Source organism: Pangasianodon hypophthalmus, chromosome 5 (assembly GCF_027358585.1).
Source record: "Pangasianodon hypophthalmus isolate fPanHyp1 chromosome 5, fPanHyp1.pri, whole genome shotgun sequence".
In the NCBI taxonomy this organism is placed as follows: Eukaryota; Metazoa; Chordata; class Actinopteri; order Siluriformes; family Pangasiidae; genus Pangasianodon; species Pangasianodon hypophthalmus.
This window is the reverse complement of record NC_069714.1, coordinates 26,040,508-26,066,474: the sequence shown is the minus strand read 5'-3', so window position 1 is coordinate 26,066,474 and position 25,967 is coordinate 26,040,508. Positions and strand designations below refer to the sequence as shown.

Genomic DNA, 25,967 nt, shown 5'->3' with positions numbered 1-25,967 from the left:
TTAGTTATGATACAGTAAAGCAACAAATCTAAAGGACTGGCTACAATCCTTGGACCAATCCTAAGGGGTGGGATTTCTAACATCCACCAACTTCTCTATTCTCACAATTTCCTGTCTGCATTTATTTTCCATTTAATAATTTTAGACGTGCATAAATGGAACTCGATACCCATCATCTTATCAGGTTTATTCCAACATTAAAATACATATCAACAAAAGTAATAATTAATGTGTATTAATTATAGTTGACTTCATTTTGGCTACTACTCTGTAATTTTCAAAATGCAGTTAATTTTTGGCCACCGCTGATCATCTCGCCCCCCTCCCCCACCTTCCGGGATTCCAAATATTATCAGGAGGAAGCACAGCCTGTTGCATTTGGAAATGTCACAATATGGAAGACAAGTGTGTTATCACTTAATGTCACGGTTTCTTAAAAAAAGAATCTAGAGAGGCCACGCTCACTAGTGACAACAGTAGCGGTCAGTCGCTACCCAGTAACAAGCCACAAATCAGCAAATTGTCACTGCACAAGAGTGTTTGTCTGTTCTCTTTTTCATCTCTCTCTCTCTCTCTCTCTCTGTCTCTCTGTTTTTCTCTCTCTGTCTCTCAGTAATTATGAAATGCAAGCAATGGAGAAGAGGAGTCAGTTCAGACAGAAGGGTCGGAGTATGAACTCCACCGGCTCGGGAAAGAGCAGCGGCACCGTGTCCAGGTACTGACATACTAAACACTCCACAATGAACTCCACTTATTCCTGCTCTTATTATCTACTTGCCACTTGGACTTTGTTCTTTTTTCCATTGTTTTTGGTCTGTCTAGTGGAATGTCACACTATACTTTTTTTTCGCAGGTTATAAGCTCTAAGCAAATAGATATGTATGCAATCAAATGTGACTGTTAAAATCATGATGGACCAAGAGTTCGTATTGAGTTGGGCAAACTCAGTATCTAATTGTAACATTTTTTGTTCCCTTTTTGCTTCATTTTCTCCCAATTTCAGTCATTGTCAATTTCCACCCACTAACTAGTTTTTCCTTATTGCACAATGCTGTCATTCTTTTTTCAATATCTGAAACATATGTGCCACATATTTTCAAACTACTGATGATAGGACAACTAAACACACCTGGAGGAGACTCTAACTACCCTCTTGTGTTTACCTGGGCTTACAGCTGACCACAATTGGATCCTCCACCCAGAGAACAGGGCTAGATATTCTCTTGGCTATGGCTATGGCGTAGTCAGGATTTGAACTCCCAGCAATAGGGCAAATGATTTACTGCAAGATTTGTGATCATAATTAAATGGTCTTAACTTTATAACATTGTAACCTTTAATATCCACCAGTGTCTCAGAGCTGTTGGACTTGTATGAAGAGGACCCAGAGGAGATCCTCTACAATCTGGGTTTCGGCCGTGAAGAGCCTGACATCGCCTCTAAAATCCCCTCACGGTTCTTCAACACATCGTCCAATGCCAAGGGCATTGATATCAAGGTTTATCTGGGAGCACAGATGCAGCGCATGGAGCTGGAAAATCCCAACTATGCCCTCACCAGTAAGAGACTTGTTTGTTCTCTGCTTCATACTAGCTCAGAGATCTGTGATGAACATGTTCCTGGATGGTGAGAAGGCAAGAGAGCTTCCTGTTTAACATGCTAGGTAGTTACACCTGCTTTGCCCCATGGTTCACCTCACTTTTTACACCTGTTCTTCATCTGGTAGGTGTTTTTTTAACCTAAACAAATGGAAGATTTCTTCTTAGTTATTTGGGTTTCATAAACAGCAGTATGCTTGTAAATTTTGAGAAAATGCTTTTCTGACATAACAAGTTAATCAAGAAGTTTCATGCTGTTTATTTGATGACCTTGTTATCATTATCATCAATTTCTCATTAATAGGAAGAGAAAGTATGATGCATTAATGCTTTTTTATTTCCTTCTTTTGAAAATCCAGTACTTGGGTACTCTCTCTTTCTCCCCAATGCTCTCTGTATTTTATTAACTTTAAGAGATAGCAAGCACAGTGTTCAGGTATGCAAACAGGTCAAGAACATACACACTGTACATATCTACATGATGATTACAGTATTTTATTACAGTAATAAAACAGATAACCATAAGAGACATATATAGATCAGGAACATTCCTACCATATTGGTCACTCTCTAGGTGTACAGTTAAGGACTGTAGCCCAACTTTTGCTATGTAAAATGTATCAGCATCCCTCTAACCCATCCACCAATGGAAACCGACCACCTTAAGACTACCACTGTGCAGGTACTGTTTGGGTGCTGTACATTGTGTAAGGTTTGGAACATCTCAATGTCATTTTGTCCAGGGCTAACCGAAGCATTAAGTGTTAAATGTAGGTGGAAGATGGACCTGGATGTGGTGCATTTGGCTTGGGTCACATTGGTGGAAGATACAGTCTAACATGTACTGTCCTCTGGCTCTCTGTAGAAATACCATAGGAAGGTCTATGCATATTGGGGGGTTAAAGTTGTTTCAAAGCCTTTTTTCTGAAGCAGTAGCAAGACTGTTGTCTGGAAAGAAATGCAAGCTAGGAACTTCCCAATGATGCAGCTGTGTTGGGCTTCACCTTATCATTGGTAAGTCACAGGTTTGAATCTGAACCATGCAATAGTAATGGCATGGCTATAAGTCTAAGTGAGAGTAATTGGCCCAGTTCCTTGATTGGGAGGGATGGTCTTATCTTCTAGTGTAAAGCTAGCCAAGTATAGCATCTAAACAGTGTAGTCCTGTTATAGTTGACCTCTAAACGTGTTCAGTTGCTCTTTGATATTGCCCAAGTGGCAGGTCAAAAAAGATTCAGTGGCTTCGTTCGTCTTGGAAAAAGTACACCATATGGCCAAATGTATGTGAACTCCTGACCATGGCCTCCATATGTGGTTCTTCCCCAAACTGTTGCCACAAAGTTTAATGCACACAATTCTCTAGTGTGTCTTTGTATGCTGTAGCATTAACAGTTCTCCTTTACTGGAACTAAGAGGCCCAAATCTGTTCCAGCATGACGTGAGGGAGGCATATATAATGGGGTGGGAATTGGCAAGAATAAATTAAAAGGAAAAACTGGGTAAAACATCAATCTCAATGGTACAGCCAGCTCAGAGACATCAATCTGACTGGTACAGCCAACTAAAGGTAATCTTAGAAGTGTGGTCTTCAGAGACCCTATCCTGGCCAGCTTGTTAGGAGCATCAGTTTAGTTTATGGGAACTGTTTGTCAAGACTCCAACTGTACATTGGCTTGAGTTCTTGCATGGTGCTTGAAGATCCTTTGCAGCTTTCTTTGGCAGATGTGATTACAGCTTTTGGACGAGAGATTTAAGGCTTCTTTCACAGCCAGTGATACTAATATGTCAAAGATTTGCTGTTGCTCTTACAGAGCCTGAGGAATTACTTTTAATATGGAGACATCAAGGTTGTGATTGGAAATTTTGTCCACATCTCTAGCCATAATTGATCATTGATCCAGGTCTCATTGTCTGTCCACTCTTGGTAGAAAGTAATGCCATAGTTAATTTGAACAACAATGATAAACGTTTGTGCAGATTTTTATTTACATGTTATTTGTAAGTGGGTGAAAGAGTTCTATATTTGCATTGCTGGTGAATACATAGGAAGCATGAAAACCCAGTGATGCAAAGCCAACTCTAATGACTGAAAACAGCACATAATGGCATCATTGTCTTTTAAGAGAGTTTCAAAAGAGAAAAAGTGGTTAGCAGACATATCGGCCCTTTATGAGTCATTTCTGAGAGCTGTTCAGGTTGCTTCTTTACCCATTTGCCACCGCAATGCCAGCCTGCTTGCTGGCTCAAGTTTGCATACCTCTGGCTTGGAGCAGTAGAAAGCAAGCAGATGGGATCAGGAAAGATCTAGACAAGAGCAAGACTTTTCATTTGTTATCATTACGGAGGGTTGGAATTGGGTCTCGTTCGGTTGATAGCGTTTGCACAATGTACTGTTGTGGGAGTGCAAGCTTAACTGCATGAGTTTATTGAAAGTGCTAAATCTTGCTGCAAAAGGTGCAGAAAGAAATCCCTTAAAATTCAATCGAACACAGTGTTCGGGTTGCACAGAAGTTATGCTGTCTAGAAGCAAGTTAAGCTTGCTGAGTTAAGCCTGCAATTCTTTTGACGTTACAGAATAAAATGAAAAGCTGTGGCAGAAATGAGCTTCAGTTTTCCCATAATGTCTTGTTGTCTTTTCTTACATAACATTGTCTCTCAGAATACACAGGGGGTGGAGAAGGAGTGATCGTGTGTGTCATTTATGCTGATCAGGAAGCCAGTAGTTCTCTCAGTTCTGCTCTGTCTTGGCTGGTTTTCCTTTGAGTCATGCCTGAACGCTTAGTCATAGAGTCTTTACACAGGAAAATGGCTGTACAGGCAGAGATAGCTGCTTGCTTGTTCATTTACTGACAGCTTGGGTCATTTATTCGGTATCTCCTGAAAACATGTACAAGTCCTATAAAATGTGTGTTTGATCATTTTAGCTTAAATGTTTGGTTGATTGAATGTGTGCATATGCTTGCATTTGTTTGTTGCTGGAATTTCTGCAAATTCAGCAGCAAATGAGTCCCACACTGGCGCATTTGCAGCTGATTTGCAAATATCATTAATTCAAATGCTGTTGGAAATGCTCAAAGCTTAATGCCTGCTTCCTTCTTCATAGGCCGTTTTCGCCAAACTGAGGTTTTGGCCACTGTCGCCAATGTCTTCTCAGAGATCTACTCCCAGGTCTCGGGTCGTCCACTTCAGAAGATCTGCCACAAGGAGGCAGAGCCTAAAGAGCCTGCCCCACTACGAAGGAATAGCTCCACTCTTAATGCAGTCAAGATCCTGAAGAAGAACATCACCCGGCCAAACCTCTTGGCCTTGGCGGAGATGATGTCAACACAGCCCACAAAAACTACGAACTCTGACCCTGAGGGAGCGAAGAATGGGGTTTGTGAGCCTCACTCAGATGCTGAGCTCAAGCAGAAGATTTTCAGGAGGAAAGACTCATCTCTGGCGACAGTAACTGAGGAGTCTAATCAGTCTGGTGTTGATGTTTGTGAGTCAGAGGCAGAAAACTCCAAACTTGTTAATGGTGAACGATTGTCTCCAAGTGTTGCTGAAAAACCTGAGGTGATTCCGGATGTTTCAGACATACCAATCGTGGTGAAGGAGCAGAGCAACAAAGAAATTGCTGAATCTGAATCGAGTCCAATCCCAGAAAAGCAGAAGATGGTCTCCTCCTCTTCCACTCCAGATAAAGAGCCCTGCTCCTTCCTGCCCAATCCTCACATGGCACATCTCCTCACCCAGCCACGAGACTCCTTTGAGATGGAAGAGGTAAAGTTTACTTTCAGAACTTTACAATATGAACCCTCCCTTGCCTGCTTTTGTTATTTTGTTTTTCTTTTTGAACTGTAATTTAATGTTGTGACCTTTGAAAGCTACAAATAATGAGTGTGCAGGAACCACATTGCTTCAAAGGTCAGGATAGAGTAGTGGTGGCTTTTGTTGGCTCAGTTGCACAAAATTATTGTTAATTCTTTTATGTCCTTTCTTGCTTAATTATGCATGCATGTGTTGATCTTAGCAGCGTATATTTTGGTAACAGTCTTTTACCTCAGTTACAGAGTAACGAGGATGAGGCAGTTTCTGGGACTCACTGTTATTCCAGAGAGGGCAGTGGTGAGTCTTGCTGTCCATATTTTCAACCTTATAAGGGTTATTTTTGTTGTCTTAGCCAGTTCTGCTCTCTTAGTCCCCTAGCACTGCACATATTATATATTATATTTTCTGTGTTAAGTAACTGAATGCAGCACCAAAATTTTATAACTCACATAATCCATAATGCAGATTTCTTATGTACTGTTCTCATGTGACATTTACAAACCATCATTCCTTTCATAGTCTAGGTCTCACTTTATGGATTTTGTTTCCCATTTGACAGAGTATCAATGTGGAGAGATTTAATGGTTTGTAGCTGCAATTATTATTTTTTGTTGTTGTTTTAACCCCGCCTCCTCAGCTCTGCCCCTTTTACATTGGAATCCTGAAAAAAATGACTTTAGGAAAGGCTACTGAAGAAGCAGAACTTGGAACATCTGGTTTCAGTAATCATTGTGAATTAAAGGTTTAATTCAGCCATCTGAATAACAAATAGTATGCAGTTGAAACACAAGTTTTACATTAGCCTTTGGATTACAAAACACTCTTTTGTAAAGACAGATTCTGTTGGTGATGATTTGAATTAGTCCAACCTTGAGGCTAAGAGCATTGCTCCTAAAATACAGCAGGCCTCAATCAAATCAGTGGGAACTCTTCCTAAAACAGACATCTTTTTCACCGAGAGAGATCATTATAATAATCCCCACATAGTTTAATACCCATCCCTAAAAGCAAACTGAACAGATTCATAAGAGCTGGGATTGTACTCCAGCAGTGGATCCTGCCTGTCCTCTTGTGGTAGATTTCAGATAAGACTTACTGCCTTTTTCCTGCTGCAAAACATACTGTAAATTATGGCACTAGAAAATTGGAACTACTTTTCCTGTCAACTGCCTGTCCAGTACCTGCCTGAGACCAGCACCAACAGGATCTAGTGGTACTCTGTGGCAGTTTGTGTTTGTAAATAGCAATTTTGTGGTGTTTCATTTTTTTCACAAAATGAAAATAACTTATTATTTTGACTTTCAACTGAAGTTCATCATGGTGCAAATTTTATGTCGTTATCTTTGACAAATTCAAAAACCCTTGATCAGTGAACCTTTTCTGTAATTTTATTGCAACCAAGCAATTGCAATCTCACATTAATGTTAATCCAAGCACATTTTTGCTGTACACTGAATTGATTATGAAGTTGCTATTATTGTAAGCATGGTTATGGTCCATTCTTCCATAGTCTCTCAAGTCCTTAGATCTAGAACTACAACCCCAAAACCCACTGGCCTCCATTTGGGCTTGTACATGTAATGCATGTACAACAAATTTGTTTGCAAACTCAGATCTGACACTCTTTCCCTGTCTTCCACTTGTGGATTTTATTTCCAGAGCCTTTACTGAGGACAGCTAGTCAACAGTCAGACAGCAGCGGCTTTGCAGAGGATCCCTCTACAGAAGGCTCAGCTAACTTTCTGAAGGTGTGTGTTCATCAGGCAGTTTAGAGAGCTATGCAGGCCATAGTCCAGTGTTTTCCAACCCCATTACAGCAAATTGTAGTCCGGTCCTGCTCACTACAACTCAAATCTAATTTCCTGCTGATAATTGAAATTAAAAGTTACTGGCAATTTTTTCACACATAAGATATGATATGCAATTAATTTTAGTTTTTTTTTTTTATCAAAACAGTTATGTAAATGTTAATGAAACAGTGAAAATAGTATTATAGTGAAGAATTAGGAGATGCTGCACCACAAACCAGTCTGGTAATAGTACAAAATAACTTATTATTATTATTATTATTATTATTATTATTATTATTATTATTAAAAGGTTTGTATAAGCCATCTTATTGTCTTAAATCCATGCAGCAAACAAAATTAAGACTGATACCTGCTCTGCTGGGTAGCTGAACACATAATTTATGCTTGACAGATCACATTTTGTGTAGGTGTTTTTATACATCATAAGCACTGTACCTTGAGCATATTGTAATAAAACATTAAGATTACTAAAGCATTAAACTTCTGCATCAGGTCCAGGAAAGCTCGGACAGCTGTGACAGCGAAACAACCGTGACGTCTCACACAGTTGGATCTGGAACACCTGTGTCTCTGGAACACCCAGCCTTTGAAAGGCTATTAGTGGACGAGGAGCTACTCATGCAGACCAGTATGGGGCTCTTTGGCCGTGTCAGAGCTGAGGAAGTCCCTGAACATGTGAGCCAACAGTTGCCAACACATTGCATCATGGACAAGACAAAACCAGAGACTTTGGAGACTGCTGGGTCTGAGACAGAAATTCATCATAGACTTACTGGTTCTGTAATTGAGACAAGCTCGAGCACAGAATCACTCTCCACTGTAGAGTCAGCAGATCCACAGTCATCTATGGATCTGGCTTCAGTACCAAACGTACCTAATGCAAGTGCAGAGACAGGTGAACAAGATTTGATCATGGAGGCTGACAGCTCAACAGAGACAAATTTATCAGCATCAAGCTCTTCCACTCCATTAGAACCAGTGTTAGAAAATGTACCAACCCCAGGTCAAAGTTCAGATGTTGTTCTTGAAAACGAGAACCTTAGCACCTCAGATAGGGTCCATGGTGCCCTGCTTCGGGCCCAGCAGAGGACAAACTCATGCGAGGAGCAGAGGAGACGGGTTTGGATTCGGTCAAGTGACCTACTGAGGAATCTAGATGAGCAGGTGAGGAACCCACTTCAAAGGTCCAGCTCCCTCCCAACCTCGCTGCTGAGCCCAACTCGGGTGGTGTCATCTGTGCACATCCAACTGGGTCAGGGCTCAGTCCAACAGTGCACTCCACCATGCTATAGCTATCGCTATGAGGAGGGACCAGAGGAGGACACATCCATTGTAGAGGAAAAAAACAACAAATCTCAGTCCAGATACCAGTCCAATCTTGCTGATGGAGACTCACTCAGCTTAAATACAGAGACAGAGCTAGACAGCACAGGAGTGCCTCCGTACCCCATGAATGTGCCTCAGCATTTAACTCGGTCGACTAGCTCACTCTACAGCATCCCTGCTGATTGGCCTTTGCGGCGTATGGCAGAAGCTCCTGTTTGGAGCACCAACAGTGTTCCTGATCTGACCCAGTACACAGGGATACCACATCCTGCGATTCCACGTCACATCCAGCAAGAGCTTCCTCAATTCCGAGGACCAGTTGGCTCCCTTTACCAGAAACCTGTTAATCCCCCTAGTCGCAGTTATACCCCTATCAACAGCCCCTGCCCTTACACACAGAGTGGCTTGTATTCCCAGTATCCTCAGCCACAGAACTCACCATTTCCTCACCCTGTATACACAGCACCTCATGGTTCATCTTTCCCCCAACAAAATATGGCTTATACCCACCCACAAAGCATGCCTTACAATCCTTTAACACCCTTCCAGTCTCCTCTTCTAACTAACCCTTACGGTTCCACATTCAATCTGCACCTGCAGGCAGGTCCCCACAACCCTCAAGTGCCTCTTACCCATGCTTGTAGTGCCCCCTGTAGCCTGGCCTATGGTAACACACCTTATCACCCCACTATGCCCTATGGACATCAGTGTAATTCCCCATTACACACTCCACCTGCCCCATTCTCCCCAATGTCTGCCTCATTCCCATCTGACACCCCAACTCCTCCCCCAACTTTGGGCAGTACGGAAATGCAGCTGCGTCGAGTCCTGCATGAAATTAGAGGCACCGTCCAGAGTTTTGGCCAGGTGAGAATTTTTACAGATAAGGAAAAGGCTAACAAGGCAAGTGCCTCGTGAAACTAAAAGCGGAACTATTAAACAAAATTTTTGTTTGTTTACCTAACTCAACCAACCTTCATGTACTGTTGGCTAATTTTTAGATTAACTCTTTTCCCAAGGTATATTCTTAACCTCCTCAACAGCTAATAACATATATATCAATTCTGCAGCTTGTTACATGGAGCACTATTGACTTTAGATTAGCAGACCTTGATTAGCGGTGTTATTTCTCCAGCAGGCCCAAGTAAGGAAGTTTCTGGTTTCCTGGTTGTCTCTCCCTAAAAGCAAACAACAAGGCTGACTCTGACTCAAAGCATATCTTTGTGTGGTGTTCAGCCCTGTTTCATGTGTGCGTGACATCTAGCTAATCTCATTTTCTTCTTCTTCTTCTTTTTTTTTTAAATGGTTGTTTGGCAGAGTGCTTCCGAGCAACGTGATGGCACACCCGCAGGGGTACACAGTCCACACCAAGCTGTCCAACCACTCTATGAGGTATTGATGATCTTTAATTGGTTTAATTCCATTAATGTTTGGTTTATGTAGGCAAACCTGTCTTCAGTAGTTTGCTAATTGTGTTGCTATAGTAACTGATCTGGAATCTGCCACATTTTGTGCTACTAAATTCACATGGTGTTAATTACATTTTACAATCTGATATTGTTAGTGTTCTGTAGAATTTGCATATTATGCATCCTATTTCCTCCTCTGCAGGTACTGTGTACTGATACGGTCTTAGATAGGGTCGGGCGATATAATGATGATCTGGCTACATAAGTATCATAATAAATTGTTACAATACACTTTTCTGCGGTATTTAAATATCTTTTAAGAACTTTTTAGAATTATGAATGTTTTTAGAATGGGATTTTTTTTGTTTTGTTTTGTTTTGGTATTGCCAATCACAAACTCTGGAAGCAAATTTGTAAAACGTTAGCATTTGTATAGAAATTTTCAGTATTTTTCATCTCCTTTTAAGTAAATTATTTGTTTTAATTTTGTGAAAAGAAGTAATTTATTTTTCATGTCTTCTATGCTATGTTATACTACTGTTTTGCTGGCAGTTTGTTAGCAGACTGGTTGTCTTTAAAATATCATATTTTATAAATTTTTGCATTCTTGCCCAGCACTGTTCTTGCTTTTTGCATGTATGTAGTGCTGCATACCGTGTTCCAGTATTGTACCATGTGTGTTGCACAATCCTTGAGAAACGATATTTTGTCCCATTGTGTTAAGTATAAATAGATGAAAACGTGATAAAGTCTAGTCTTCAATTAACAACAGTGTTGATTCACTGAGCTGCAAGTGGAATTCATGCTTGAGGTCTGTGACAGATCCAGTATCAGTTACTGCAGCAATGCAATTAACAACATTATCAAGGACAGGTTCAGTATCCCACACTGTGTGACTGGAGTTTATAATAACATGCTAATTATCTAATACATTAATTTCTATTCTGTTCTCTTCTGTTCTATTTTATTGTGTTTTGGTCTATTATTTTATATGCTATTCTATTCTACCCTATTTTGTTGTGTTCTTTTTTTTATTTTTTTCTCTCCTGTTTGGTTATATTGCATCCCATTTTCTTTTGTCCTATGCTGTCCTATCCTTTCTTTTCTATTCTATTTTGCTCTATACTTTTATGTTCTATTCTATTTATTCTCTTTTGTTGTATTGTTTGTTTTATTTTGTTAATTTCTATTCAGTTGTATGATGTGTTTTTGTTCTGTAACTAATTTGCAGTATTTGAAGAATATCATTTATTTATCTGATTAGAGAGTCTTAAATTGATCTTAAATTTAGTCTTACAGACATCTGAAATTAGAAATGTATTTAAAACAAATTACAAATTAATGGCCTTGATACATTTTAAATGGCACTGATTTGCTTTGACAGCATTTTAAACCACTTGCATATTTTTACCCCTTATTCAGTTACGTCTGTTTTGAATGTATTTGCCATGGTTGTATAGGCAGCGACGTGTGGTGGATGTAGGCTAATGTAGGTACGCAGCTGTTTATTTAGCATGCATGTTGACACATGGAAAAATGTAAATTCAACCAAATACTTTCGCTGGGTAAAACCTGTCCACCAGTGACATAAAAGCTCAGACTCTTTAGTCAGAATTATGACTGTTTGAAGAATGTGTTTATATTGTATATTAAGTTTTAAAAGACACTGCATTTAACTCTGTTATACATGCAGACACACTGTTTTTGTTATTTACTTTTCTTGAAAGTGGACATATTTCTCAGCAATGTTGTTAGTCATTTGTGTATAACCTCTCTCATTGTGTTTGTCCCCTCTTTCTTGCCTTAGGAGCTGCAGAGGCGGCGGAGGAACCTGAATGTTTTCCGGACTCAGATGATGGACCTTGAGCTGGCGCTGATGAGGCAGCAGTCCATGGTTTATCAGCTCCTCACTCCTGATGAGAGGTGAGGAAATGCCACAGCAGCGAGTCACTGTACCATTTGCTGATTCAGGTCTATAGAAGCATCACACTCCAGACACGTCTCGTCTGATTAAATACATTTGGGAAAAGTGAGCAACATGTCACATTTCCTAGTTCTATAATTAGTTTAGAAGCTTTAACGGATATTACAGGTCCTTACATCAGACCAGTTGCTCAGTGTATCTTCTATTAACAGAAGGAATCTGGTGCTAGCTCAGTACTTTAACGAAAATTGTTATAAATATAAGTGGAGCTGAAGGCCATATGGTTTTTCATTCTCTAAATACTGTATTTGTTCCTTTATCACCATTTGGTAGAAGAAGAGAAATTTGCAGTGCTTATGGGTCAAAGACGAAAAAAGGAATATTCGTAAAAAGCTGCTACTGGAATTAATCTGTGACAGTTTATTAGAGCTGTAATACAGAGTGTTAATCACATTTGTACACACACATGCACACAAACACACATACACAGACAAATGCACAAACTCACATATGCATACAAGCACAAAAAGTACATGCGCACGACAGACATACACAGTCACGTGCGCACACACACTCACACGTACATATAGAAACACATGTCTGCGTACACAAACAGGCACAGACAAATGCTAGAGATGTAACAATCCAATATTATGGATCGTTGCATCGATTTAAAAGGCAACAGTTAACTGCACGTTACTCAGTTTACCATTTTATTTCTGCTTAATAGTGTAGGATGAACATGTTAATGAAATAACAGAGAAGTAATAGAGGCATTGTATCATGCAATATATTTGCATATTAATCATTTTTCTGTAATATAACCATGTCTTGTCTTTGACGTCTCTTCATACTGTCCAGTTCTTTAAATATCTCGACGAGCACTGCGAGCAACTGCAGCGTACTTCAGTGTTAAATCTTGTGATTGGAAAATCTGTAGAGTAGTATGAGACATTTCCAGAAACGCTTCAGTGCTTCTGGAGAGGGAGGAGGTGAAACATTTTTAAGATTGTGAAAGCTTCATGTTGAAGCTGTTGTAATCTGGCTCAAACTGCTTTCATAGCTGAAGAATGACATTTCTCATGAAACAGTTTTGTTTAACTATCCAGCTTTTATTATTTCTTGAGAAGCAGGCTGTGTATCCTGTTATATATCCTGTTATATCTGTTATATGTACTGTATGTTATAGCAAAGTAATATCTAACAAGAAGAGAAAATTAGGCAAAATAATGGTAAATAATACAAAATAAAAAAAATAATAATATGGAATTAATATGAACATTGTGGACATCAAGCAATGTTATCAAACAATATATAAAGGAAAAATAAAATAGAAAATTAAAAAAATAATATGGAGCATAAGTGAATGTATACATGTTTTTATGTTCATTACTATTATTATTATTATTATTATTATTATTATTATTATTATTACTATCATTATTATTTGTTTTGTAATGTTCCCGAGTGTGTGTGTGTGTGTGTGTGTTAGGCGAGAGGCGGAGCAGCTTCAGAGGCTTCGTGTCGCTGTTCGTCAGGAGCTCCAGGAGTTGGAGCTGCAGCTGGAGGATCGACTCCTCACTCTGGATGATCATCTTCACTTGGCTCGCAGCAGCCGCCTCTATCGCCATCCGCTGGTCAGTACACGCAACTTCATTAACACTGTAATCTGTGTATGGATAGCAAAGGCATGAGACAAGTGGGCTGCAAAATAATAACAAAAATGACCTTCATGAATGATAACACAATTATTCAGCCACTTTTGGAACTCCATAGTTGTGTTGAAATTTCTTACATTATTATCATTTGAAATCACCAGAAAAAAATTTATTTCAGACTGGAATCACAGTCTCCTAATTATAAACTCAAAATATATACTGCATGTTATGACAGTGTCACTGAAAAATAAGGTACAATATGAGCTCTTTTGGTCTTGTTACTACACTCAAAGAATTTATTATGCTCCTAAATGTATAGTATGATTTTTTATTTTTATTTTTTCTGCCCTTAATCATTTAGGACCTAATTAAAAGACAGTTTTTAAAAAATCTTTTTAAAAAATGCAGGGTTTTTTTCCCCCATTTTTTGAAAATTCAGTTTAGGGACAGCCAGAAAAATGTCTGATACTCAACCTGGACTACAAATAAAAATGTGAAAATTAAAAGTGCTTAGTTCATTCATTTTTTTCAATATGTATGGTTTGTATTTACATCTTCAGGACATGTCCAGGGGCCAGAGCATGGACAGTCTATCTAGCTCCTCTGCACTCAGAGCTACAGAGCCGGTGAGGGGATGCACACACACACACACACACACACACACACACACACACACACACACACACATACACACACACACAGAGAGAGAGAGAGAGAGTGGTCTTTGTGAGGACCTTCCATTGACTTGACTTTTCAGTTAAAAGCTTTATTTTAGTAAAAAATATGATTTGTTTTATTTGTATTATTCCTTATAATTTCTAAATTCTCATGTTCATATTATTATATGCATCATGAGTTTTATTTATTTAAATCTCAGAAAACACACTCCCCATCAATTTTAATCATAAAAGGTGATAAATACTGCACATACATAAACTAAAAAATATAGAATATAGTCAATAGTAAGATCCTCATTATTATATTAATTACATTACAGGTAACTGATCTCTTGCGGGAGCAGATGTATCTCCAGTCAGAGCTGAGCTATGATGGCTCTGGTGCAGTCAACTCACCAACCTCAGCTCGCTCGTCGAGGTCAGCAAGTCCGGTGCGATCCCATGACCCCAGTGATCTCACCTCGTCTGTATTAAGGAAAAGAGGAGGAGTGTATCGCTCAACAGTCAGCCTAACACCCTCCATACCTCCGAGATCAGGAGCAGAGGGCCAGGAGCGAACAGCAACGAAGAACATGAGCCCTAGTCTACCTGAGGTGAGGGGTCAAGGAATTATTTATACTAATTTTATTTTATAGCAGCTAGTGCAGCTTTACACAGTTGAAGCAGAGGGGTCACAAAGACAAAAGTTTACTGAAGACAAGTGTTTCTGAGGATTACGGGTCACTAGCACGAGGTTTGATGAGCACGAGCAGGCACTAGGATAAGGGGATCACAAGGGTTAACAAGGATAAAGAAGGAAAAGCTGTCACAGACGAGGGTTAACAAGGATATAGTGTCATTAAGACAAGGGTTAATGACGATGAGTGGTCACAAGGGTGACAGGTTATGAAGACAAGGATGAGGGGTCATTAAGGCGAGGGTTAACGAGGACGAGGGGTCACTAGGATAGGAGGTCACGAGGACGAGAATTCACAAGGGGTTTCTAGGGCGAGGGGTTACTAAGAAGAGGGGTTACTAGGATGAGAGGTCAGAAGGGCGAGGTGTTACTAACATGAGGGTTAATGAGCACGATGGGTTACTAGGATGTGAGGTCATGAGGGATGAGAGGTTATAAAGACAAGGAGTTGCAAAAATGAGGGGTCACTCGAATGAGAATTCATGTGGGTGAGGGGTTACAAGGACAACTGGGCACTAAGAAGAGCATTGAAAAGGATCACTGGGATGAGAGGTTACTTGGACAAAGGGTCACGAGGTCACATAAGGGGCCATGAATATAAGGGTCCTTGATTATTGGGGCCATGACAATAAGGTGATATACATGTGAGGGTAATGATTATATTATGATGCTAAGAAGACATAAATATAAGGGGTATGATAATGAGGGACTTATGCAGTTGTGGTAAAGGATCATTAAGATGAGCACTTGTAATAGTAAGGGGTCTTGATATCTAGGGGCCAAGATAATAAGTCTCTATATAAATATAAGGGGCTACAATGACATGACATGACGTAAGGGGTCACAAAGGCTTGTGTCTGTAGGAGGTGAGGGTAATAAGGGCATATGACAATAGAGAAACAACCTAAAGGGCTGTGATAATGTGATGTCTTGATAAGGGTCCATGATAATTCGACATGATAAGGTGTTTGATCAAATAGGAAACTAAAGTATAAATAAATAAATGCATTTGTTTCTCAGTATTCTGTCTGAATGTATTTGTTCAGGTCAAGACTCAGAGCGCAGCACACAGCGTCTTGGACCAGGATACTAAAGAGCCTTCAAATCAGGAAGACAGAAGTGGAGGAGGAGGAGAGGAAGCTTGTGGAAATGATCATATGCAGCAGCTCATCCAACAGGTGACTGCCGAAACATGTGAATCTTCCACTTAGCCTTTTTTTCTTTCAAATCACAGCTTTGCAGATGAGGAGTCATGTGACGGACCTAGTCAGTTCATTGAAGAATGAACTTGAAAGTTGTTTGTATAAAAACCCTTCTGGAAAAAAATTAATGATGTTTTTCATGTCATTTGAGAACCAAAGTCCACAGTAGTCAGTGTTTTTCGTTTCACTGTGTTCTTGGCACCGTGTTCAGTGTTCTTGTGCTTTTAGTGACAGCCGAGGTGACACTGGAACATTCTGACTGGTTAGCTGGTGAAATGTCACTCAGGCTGATTTATGACTTTGGCCCACTTCATGAAAACCTTCTCGAGTGTTTGGGTGAAGCTGGAATAAAGCGGTTTTGTAGCCGCAGGGTGCTGGCTAATTCAGAGGAATGTGACGTTATGTCACTTAATGGTGTTGTGAAATATGTTTGTGTGAAATCATTACAAGTGAGACGTTCAACATAGTGTGTGTTTAACACATTGCTGTATCTGTTTTTGTCTTTCACATCATACATCATATATTTTTAAATACAGTAGTTTAAATTGTTTAATCTATTACTAGTCCCTTTCTCGTATACAGACGAGTGATAAATTAAAGGAAAACCCAACGTAGTGGTTAGTGTTAGAAAGGTGTTGGGCCAACACAAGCTTCCAGAATACCTTCAGTGCCCATTGGCACAGATTGTACATGTCTGTGGAACTGTACTGGAGCAATGAACACCATTCTTCCAAAAGATATTTCCTGAGTTGGTGTTTTGGTGATGATGGTGGTGGAGAGCGCTGTCTAACACATCGCTCCGAAACCTCTCATTAAGTTTCAGTTGGGGTTGTGTGGGTGAGTTCGAAGGCCATAGTATGTGATTTAAATAATTTTCATCCTCATCAAACTATTCAGTCATCCCTCATACCCTGTGGATGGGGTGGAGTCATATTGATAGAAACCATTTCCACCAGGATAGAAATGTTTCATCATAGGACACAGGTGATCAGTGAGAAGAACTTTGAACTTAAGCCATGGCACCAACATAAATAAATAAATGCCCTATTACGCACCCCCACAGCATAGCAGGACCCCAGTGCAAGTAGTCAGCTTAGTTCATACTTTTAATTCAGTTACAATAGAATTGCATTCTATGGCTAATTTGTGTATATTACATATCCTTTTTGCAGTGTTTATTTTTGTGTATCTACTGCATTGTCACAGATTTTTTTTTTCCGTATTTTCAGATTAAGCAGAGTCTCACTGAAGAGATCAGAAAGGAGATCGTCAACGAGCTTCTCTCTGCTGTGTTGCCGCGGAGATCTCCTGTAGTGACACAAGAGCCAGCACCATGACAATGGTGATTGGGTGAGTCTAACCCGAGCACAGTGCAGCTACCTGGCCCTGATCTTCCATAGATGGATAGATAGATGGACATTAATCCAGTAGGTGAAGTTAGACATCATCTGCTTAGTGAAATAAAAACACTGCTGTAGCATGTGTATACACTTACATCTTTACTCCTTTTTCAAGTGATAGTTGAGAATTAAGTTATTTTTTATCACGCTTATTTTCTGACAAAACCAGCATTGTGCTGCAACTTTACAAAACTTCAAATGTCCGTTACACATCCCATTCCCACCCTTCCCACCCCAAGCCTTCCCTGACCCCAGCTGATGTATAAAATCAGTATAAAAATATTCTTTATTTTTTTATTTTTTTATTACTATCATATGTCAGTAAAGAAATTAACTACTGTGTTCAGAGTCAAAAATAATGATAAGCAAACAAAAGTCAATGAAAAACATTCACACCATTGGTTATGGAAATATTACCCAATAACTGATGAACACTGTTTCAGATTTTGTGTCTGTCTCTGATTACTTCTCATCACCTGCACATTCATTTATTACAATGGGTGACGTGTATGTTCTTCGATTTCTCACCTAGCAGCTGAAGAGGAGGAGTGCTGTGGATCTAAACTCTGAGGAAACACTGCCCTCTTGAGTCTGTCACACACTACTGCAGCTCAAACAAACACCATCTATCCAACTGCCTTCCCAGTGAACGTCTCCACTACAATGTTCTGAACACCTCAACCTGATACTACTGCTCCAGAGATGATCATCTGCTCCACATGTCAGCAATATCTATCTGCAGCCCCTCACACCCACCTTGTGAAGCCCCAGGCTAGGCGGATAAAGCCCCTGCTTGGGCCATAGTAAATGTTTCTTTGAAAATAAAAGCAAAGTTTTCTGTAACTAAGCTAGCATTTACTAGATAACACTTTATAAGATTGATTAGTGTATTTGTAAATTTTAAACAGTTATGTAAAAGCAACATACCTTCCATTACATTTAATCTCACTTACAAATGTTAGGCAAATGTTAGTATTTTCCACTTCACTTTAGCACATTAGCTAGCTAGCTAACTAAGCTGATATTAATGTTAATTTAGCATAAAGCATAATTATGTGATCACAGCACAGATTTTATACAAGATATACAATTTATTCATCTACAAATTTTTGCAAAAGTTAATGTTAGAAACATTTATCGTGGTCATTAATTTCACTTTCTCAACTATTTGGTATTTAAAATTGAAAAGTTTTTTTCACACATTTGTTGACACATCCGTTTAAGCTGGGGCTTCATCCGTCTAACCCAGGTCTTGTCCCACCCGAAGCCAGGGCTACAGCTGCCCAAGCTCAGACTACAAAGTGGGGACTCCTCAAGGTGGGGCTTCATCTCGCCAAACCCAGTCTTCTCACACCCAACAGGAGGGGTCTCATGCCAGCTGGGAGTGTTTGATGCCCAAGCCCAAGCTTCTCAAACCCAAGTAGAGGATTCTCATGCTCAAGTGTGACATTCTTGAGTTTAATCCAGGGATTCTTCAGCCTAGGCAGGGTGGGGCTTCATCTGTCCAAGTCTAAGCTTCACACACCCAAGAGAGGGATTCTCACTGGTGGTCATTGATGCCCAAGCCAGGGCTTTATCCACCGAAGTGAAGGCTTCATCCGCCAAAGCCCAAGTTCTTTCCAAGCCCAAGCTTCTTACGTCCAAGAGAGGGATTATTGATGCCCAAGCCAGGGCTTTATCCACCGAAGTGAAGGCTTCATCCGCCAAAGCCCAAGTTCTTTCCAAGCCCAAGCTTCTTACGTCCAAGAGAGGGATTATTTTGCCCGATTGGGGGTGTTTAATACCCAAGCCAGGACTTCACCTGCCCAAGTAGGATTCTCATGCTCAGTTGGGAGATTCTTGCACTTAATGTGGTGATTCTTCTGCCCAGGCAGGAGCTTCATCCACCCAAGCAAGGGCTTCATCTGCTCAAGATGACAATTCTTACTTCCAAGTAGGGAATTTTTATGCCCAATTGGGGGATTATTCCACCCAAACTGAGGCTCTGTCCACTTAAGCAGGCAATGCCCAGGATGGGGCTTCATCTTAGGGTCAGCAGTTGGATATCACTGCCCCATCTGATGGATTACAGCAGGAACATTCATCCACTCCTCAAATACACTGTACTACCAACTGAAAAACGCAAGATCATCCAATCATTCCATTCATTTATCTTCACCCATTGTAGCTACTGGACCTGCAGACACTACTGCATGGCAACGCTTAACCAAACCATTCCAACAACACTTTCTGAAGACCTCAACCAGACATTATTACCACAGGGACACACATGGGGGATTGCTGCACTGGATCAATTTTACAGGATCGTCCACCTGAACAGACAATAAATGGATCTGCTTGTTTCCTCCATCTGAGTGCAAACGTCATAGTATTCCAAACTTTTTTTATACAAAAACTCTCTGAGTAGAGAGGCTGCAAATCATTTCATACGAGTTTTATATGGTACGCTGCCATTTTCCTGAAAAACTTTAAGCTGTACTTCTTTTTTTTTTTTTTTTTTTTTTTTTTTTTTTTTTTTTCTTCGTTAGGGTGAAAGGTGGCCAGGCTTGATGATCACACGATGTAGGTGATGGTGAAAGCATTATGGTGTGTTTATGTACATATATGTGAGTCTTCTAATGCAGCCTCTGTGAGGTACTAACCGTGCAATATGTTTCACTTGAACTGACCAGTCACAACTGCTGTTTATAGGCCTGCCACTTTAAAAAGAGGAAGGGGACACAAGTGTAACCACACACACACACACACACACACACACACACACACAATTTCCAAGTTTTATATTGGGATTCCATGACACGCTTTACGTGTAGAGATTAAGCTTTCTGAGCACAAGCACTAAACCTGCTATTGCTTCAGTCTTTTATGACTGAAGCCTTTTTTTTTTAAATTAAACACAGCAACCACTAGTTTGTTGGGGGAAAAAAAACTCATTTGAAGTTTTTAAAAAAGTGCCGTGCTGAATGTCTTATGTGCCTTTCGCAAGTAACTATTTTCAAGTGTTAGACGGATGACTTCCAAGCCTTGTGTATGTGACGAGGCAGGTGATTTTCATAGCTGATCTTTGTTCTAATGAATTGTAATACTAACTGATTCACGTGACTACAGTTTTTTTAAGGGACATGCTAACTTGTCATTTGGGATGCATGAGGAATTTATCTCTAAAGCAAATCATTAATAAAGATTTATTTATTTTGAATATATAGATGCCTTGTGGTTCATTTTGTGTTTTAGCTCACATGGCCTTGTTTTTGTAATCTGCTCTGAAAATAAAGTCTCAGTTCAGAAACTCAGAAGTGATTCAGATGATTATAAACATACTTCCAGGTTTTTGTGTTGTTAATTATTTTTAAGTACAGACATTCTGCTATTTTAATTGTGAACAGTTATTTTTATGTAAAATTAAATCGTCGATTTAATGCAAGAAAACCTTACAATCCAGGAGCAGGATTGGGTAAATGTTTATCTTAGACACTCTAATGTACTCTAACACAGTGTTTCTCAAACATTTTATGCCCAGCTGGGGGTATTTGATGCCCAAGTCAGGACTTCTCCTGCCCAAGCATGGGGGTTCATCTACCCAAGTTCTAGCTTTTCATATCTAAAAGGTGGATTCTCATGCCCAACTAGGGGTATTTGATGCCAAACCAGGGTATTATCCACCCAAGGGGGCTTCATCTGCCCAAACCCAAGCTTCTGACACCCAAGCGGACAAATCTCATGCTCAAGTGGGCGATTTGTGTGCCTAATCTGGGGATTAAGTTCACCCAAGAGAGGCTTCATCTGCCCAAACTCAAACTCATCATGCCCAAGCAGAGGATTCTCAGACTCAAGTGGGGGAATCTGGGGATACTTCTGCCCATGCAGGGGCTTCTTTTTTGCATCCAGGGATTCCTTTACAGTAAAATTAATTTCACCTACCCCCTCAGTCTGTCTGTCTGGATTATATAAGGCCTACTTGTTTTTGAGTTACTGAGGTTTGGATTAAATTTCATTTAATTAATCTGATCAGTCACATAAGCTAATAACTACCAGAACTCAATAATAAATATAACTTTGATGATTATGGGTCATGATTGCCATTGGTGTCATAAAAAAAAAAAAAACCTTCATCCCAGGCTATGCTTCATGGACCCTGTGTTATATCATGGGAGCAGTATTGGGAAATTAATCCTGACAGCTATAATTCAAACACTTGCTGAAATAACGGATCAGATTGATGCACTTTGAAAGGATTACCACATGCTTTTGTATTATTGGCAACTGCATCGACATATAAGCATTCCTTTTTTGGAATGTCGTGTAATTAAATGCATTAAATTTGTTATGCGTACTGTATATCTGATTATGGCTTGGTATCCAAGAGCTCCTTTCTATCTTCCTATCTAATGCACAGGAGGGAAAATGATACACATCTAAAAATAATTTGACGCTACTGAAACCCAATCCAGCCAGCCATTTCCATGGAAACGTGGCTCCTCGAGCACGAGCAGCCATTGTGAGGCCTGTTTGTGGGATTGTGGGTAAATAAATGAGTGGCTCTGAGATGTGCTTTTGTGTGAGGCTTCCGGACACGGAGAGATACAAATGGGCCAAAATAAGGGCTGTTTCAGCGGCTAGCGGTGTTCACTATAAACAACATGCTTTTGTGTAACCAAATAACTCTGGATTAGCCTGTGGTTATCACCAACACTTTGTATGTGAGTAGTGCAGTGGTGTAAGAGTGTTTTTCTGTCATAACATGAAGGTTAGCTGAGGAAAATTACCTTGTTTACCAGAGAGAGGATGACGAGTGAGCAGATTTCTCTCCTCGGTGTGGTCACTTAGACCCTTCTACATTCTCTCTTACCTCATTCAGCACGCACAAATACATAATAGTCTCACTATATTTGCTTTCATACATTTATGGATGGAGGATGACAGGGCTGCTTGACTCCAAGATTGAGTCATGTTCTACCTTCAACATACTCATTATGTTAGGTTTCTTGTGTGTGGCTAGATAGAAAGTTGCGTTTCCCCTGGTAACAGTGTGTTCTAGACTGAGATTATGTGGGGTGTGTGTGTGTGTTTTGTCCAACATTCCTACACACAGGTTATTAGATGTACCTGGACAATGGTGACCCGACTGGATGAGCCATGTTCAAGGCTGCTGTAAAATCCTGCCTAAAAAGATGGAGAACTCCTGCCCTAGACGGGTTTCTCCCATTCCTCAGCCTTGAAGCTGTACACATGAAAAGCAAGCCCATGTTAATACTAATCCCCACAAGATATAACATTTGTCATTATAACAAATAATTAATCTAAAGTTATAATGTCATTTATAATATTATATTATTATTATATACATATTATCTGATTTGTGAGGCTGAAACGATTCTTGAACCCTGCCTTACTGTTTACTTACTGTTTCAAGGCCTGGATTTCTTCTATCACATATATAAACTCCAAAAAATAAAAAATAAAAATAAAACACTCCAAAATGTTATGGAATCCAAAATAGATGGACATTGCAAAATCTGAAGTTAAAGGTGCAATGGTAAGCTGTTTTCATTTCTTACTGATACAAATAACCTGAGAAATATGTAGAACTCAAAAAAAAAAAAATTGTTGTTTAAGTCATAGCCTCAGCTCTGATGTATTACATGGCTGAGAAACCCGTTCGGGAAACTGCATTATGGAGTGCTTGGTTGCGTTTATACAGGCCTCCTGTCAGTCATTTTATGGACACTACCCAATGCGCTTTCACTCCTCCCTTATCTTAGTCTGAAATCAGTAATCGTCCAGTGCAGCCAGATAATTCCTGTAAGCAAATAAAATCACTCTGTGCTTTGAAAAATCTTAACAAACACAGAAAAACCAGAATTTTTCCACAGTGGAGTAATTTATTACTGGTGAAGGGGATAAAGCTGGATGCAGAATTAGCGATGATGGGTCTTGACTGGTATATAAATACAGTCTGCACAAAGCTTTGAATTGTTTGAATGGCCGGCTTTACGTAATGAAAGAAGGTGGATACCTATTTTTATTACGAAGAAAAACAGGACAGTGAAAGCACTCTTCTCATACATCAGTATGAGCAGAATTTCATGTATTTATAGTGTTATAACTTGGCATTCAGGCAGCTAAATGGTCTATCATGTAGCTTACAAGTGCTAATGCTAATAATGCTATAATAATAACAATGCTAATGATGATAAAGCAGACTGTTACAAAGTGCTGACGCTGGAGACCGCTTATGTAAATATTAAATAAACATCTCCTCGTCTAAGTTGTTGCTAAAGAAATGATAATGAATTAGAATGAGTGCATTAGTATAAACCTGTGATTTGCCTTGTGGGTGGAACTACTGTCAGAGCTGAGGTTATAAAAAAATTAATCAATTACTCTGACCAATCAGATTCAAGAATTCAACGGAGGTCCTGTAGAAGTTATAAATAGCATTTTCATAACATCTTTTATGTGTTAGATTTGTGAGCCAACTTAGAGCCAGCTCTCAGCCCTAAAACTAACATATGCTTGCAATGTATTATGGGTAAAACTTTTGTTCCTTCATTCACCAAATTAACAACTGCCTCAGTAGAATGAATTACATGCGTGGATATTTCTTTAAAAATCTGCCATTTCAGTAATGAATTTTGGACAATATGGATAAAACTCCATGACTTCATCCTGCCCTTGACAAATCCCACATCCACTTCTCGGCTAAACCTATTATTGACAGTACAATTATTTAATAAATATTGACTTTAGACCATAGTGGATATCAGTGTCTGGTCTTAATGTTGCCAGCTCAACATTTTCCCTTATTCTGAAGTGTTGAGTCACTGTGCTGTGATTCGCCTGTGTGAGCCCAAAACACTATATGAGGGGGACCCAAAAATTCCAGGAATTGTTAAAAAAAATAATAATAATAAAATCTAGTATTATAAAACTTACAGCATTTCTCCTTTAATCCTGTTCAAAGTACTCTCTTTGTGCTGCAATACACTTGTCCCAGCACTTCTCCCATTTTCTCCCAATTCTTCCAGGAATTTTTGCCCCCCCCCCATATATACAACTGAATGATTGAAACATTTAAGGAAACCTGTCACTGTACATGTTTAGAATTGATCTGGATGGAGTTTTTTCTAGTAGGATTGAAGTAGTGTCGTTTTTTTGTTTGTTTTTTTTTGCCTATGTCCAGCTGTGTTTTGGACCGCAGGCTAATTAGTGAGCACTGAATCGATGAAGTGGCAGATGGCCAGTAGCCAAAGTAAATGGTTCACTTGGAATAGGTCCTAGGTTAGGCTGAGGGTCGCTCAGTGAAATTAGATTTAGTCCAAGACTGGATGTGTGCCATATATTGGTTGAGAATAGTTTGCTAAATGTGTTTTATTTGTTTTAATTTTCTTCTGATTAGAGAAAATGGTCATAACCAATTCCCAGCTGCCCTCAATGCCTCTCCTCTGATACAACAGAGTGAAGGCTAAAACATGCTTAAATCAACCACCACCATAATTCTGTAAAGAAGTGAACCAATGCCTGTGCTTGGCTAGTCTTGGTCTGGTCGGCAGAGGAGAAAGTAATGGCACCCATCCCACCCCAAGAGCAATTGTTAAGGACATTGAGTGACATATTTAGGAGGAAACTTGCAGTGTCCTGATCACTTAGCCACGTGCACCACTCAAAACATTTGCTACGTGTTAAATTGTGCTTTATTTTTGTCCTGTATAATTTGAAGGCAGCACAGTTGCACAGCAAGTAGCATTGCTGCTTTATTACTGTCTAGGGTCCTGGGTTTGATCCTGAGCTTGGGTTACTCTCTCTCTGTGTTTCCTCCCACTGCCCAAAAACATCCCAGTTGGTGGACTGGCTATGTTACATTGATGCTAAGTGTGAACTACTGTGTATATGTGTGTTCATGGAGCCCTGCAGTGGGCTGGTGTCCTATCCAGGGTGTATTTCTGCTTCAAGCCTAGTGCTCCAGGATAGGGAACTGACACTGAATAATGAATATACTTCAAATATCATCATTCATTTATTTGTTTTGTTTGCTTGTATATCACATTATAAATATTCAAAGTTTTTATTTACTTAACAATTTGCAAATTTCTTATACTGTATTTAAAATTGTGTGAAAAAAACCAACAATGTTCATAACCCAAAATTTAATCTTCCATTTTGTATCTCACCAGAAATTTCATCTGAACCACCTAAAAATAATCACGCTCTCTTGTAGGAGGACACTGATTCATCTTCACCATGGCTGAAAATCTGAATAATTAAAAATCCTCTAAATGATGTGACAGCATGATTGAGCATGTATCTTAAGGCTTGTGGCTATACGAGGTTCTTGCTTCATCCAGGCAGTGAATTCGGCTAAAACGAACAGCTTCCTGAACTTGAATCATCAATAATGTAGAGCGCATCAGCATGTCCCGCCGGGAGGTTATATTGCCCTGCTCTGAGTCCTGCTAATGTTTGTGAGGGTGGA

At 39.6% G+C, this 25,967-nt stretch overlaps 1 protein-coding gene across 9 annotated transcripts in view; it reads left to right on the top strand.

The window, feature by feature from the left end:
• The window catches only part of itprid2 (ITPR interacting domain containing 2), a 67,558-nt gene extending 46,861 nt beyond the window's left edge, over positions 1-20,697 (top strand). For 7 of the 9 annotated variants that reach the window (XM_026913195.3, XM_026913193.3, XM_026913191.3 and 4 more), the window contains 14 exons: positions 614-715; positions 1,351-1,559; positions 4,702-5,363; positions 5,648-5,708; positions 7,071-7,159; positions 7,715-9,415; positions 9,866-9,940; positions 11,765-11,880; positions 13,374-13,518; positions 14,100-14,165; positions 14,537-14,809; positions 15,939-16,070; positions 17,324-17,444; positions 18,027-20,697. In XM_026913195.3, coding sequence (XP_026768996.3) covers positions 614-715; positions 1,351-1,559; positions 4,702-5,363; positions 5,648-5,708; positions 7,071-7,159; positions 7,715-9,415; positions 9,866-9,940; positions 11,765-11,880; positions 13,374-13,518; positions 14,100-14,165; positions 14,537-14,809; positions 15,939-16,070; positions 17,324-17,431 — 3,739 coding nt within the window. In that variant the 3' untranslated portion in view covers positions 17,432-17,444; positions 18,027-20,697. The remainder of the gene's footprint in view (positions 1-613; positions 716-1,350; positions 1,560-4,701; positions 5,364-5,647; positions 5,709-7,070; positions 7,160-7,714; positions 9,416-9,865; positions 9,941-11,764; positions 11,881-13,373; positions 13,519-14,099; positions 14,166-14,536; positions 14,810-15,938; positions 16,071-17,323; positions 17,445-18,026) is intronic. The other 2 variants (XM_026913199.3, XM_026913198.3) reach the window with 2 other exon arrangements.
• Positions 20,698-25,967: the final 5,270 nt, after the last annotated feature.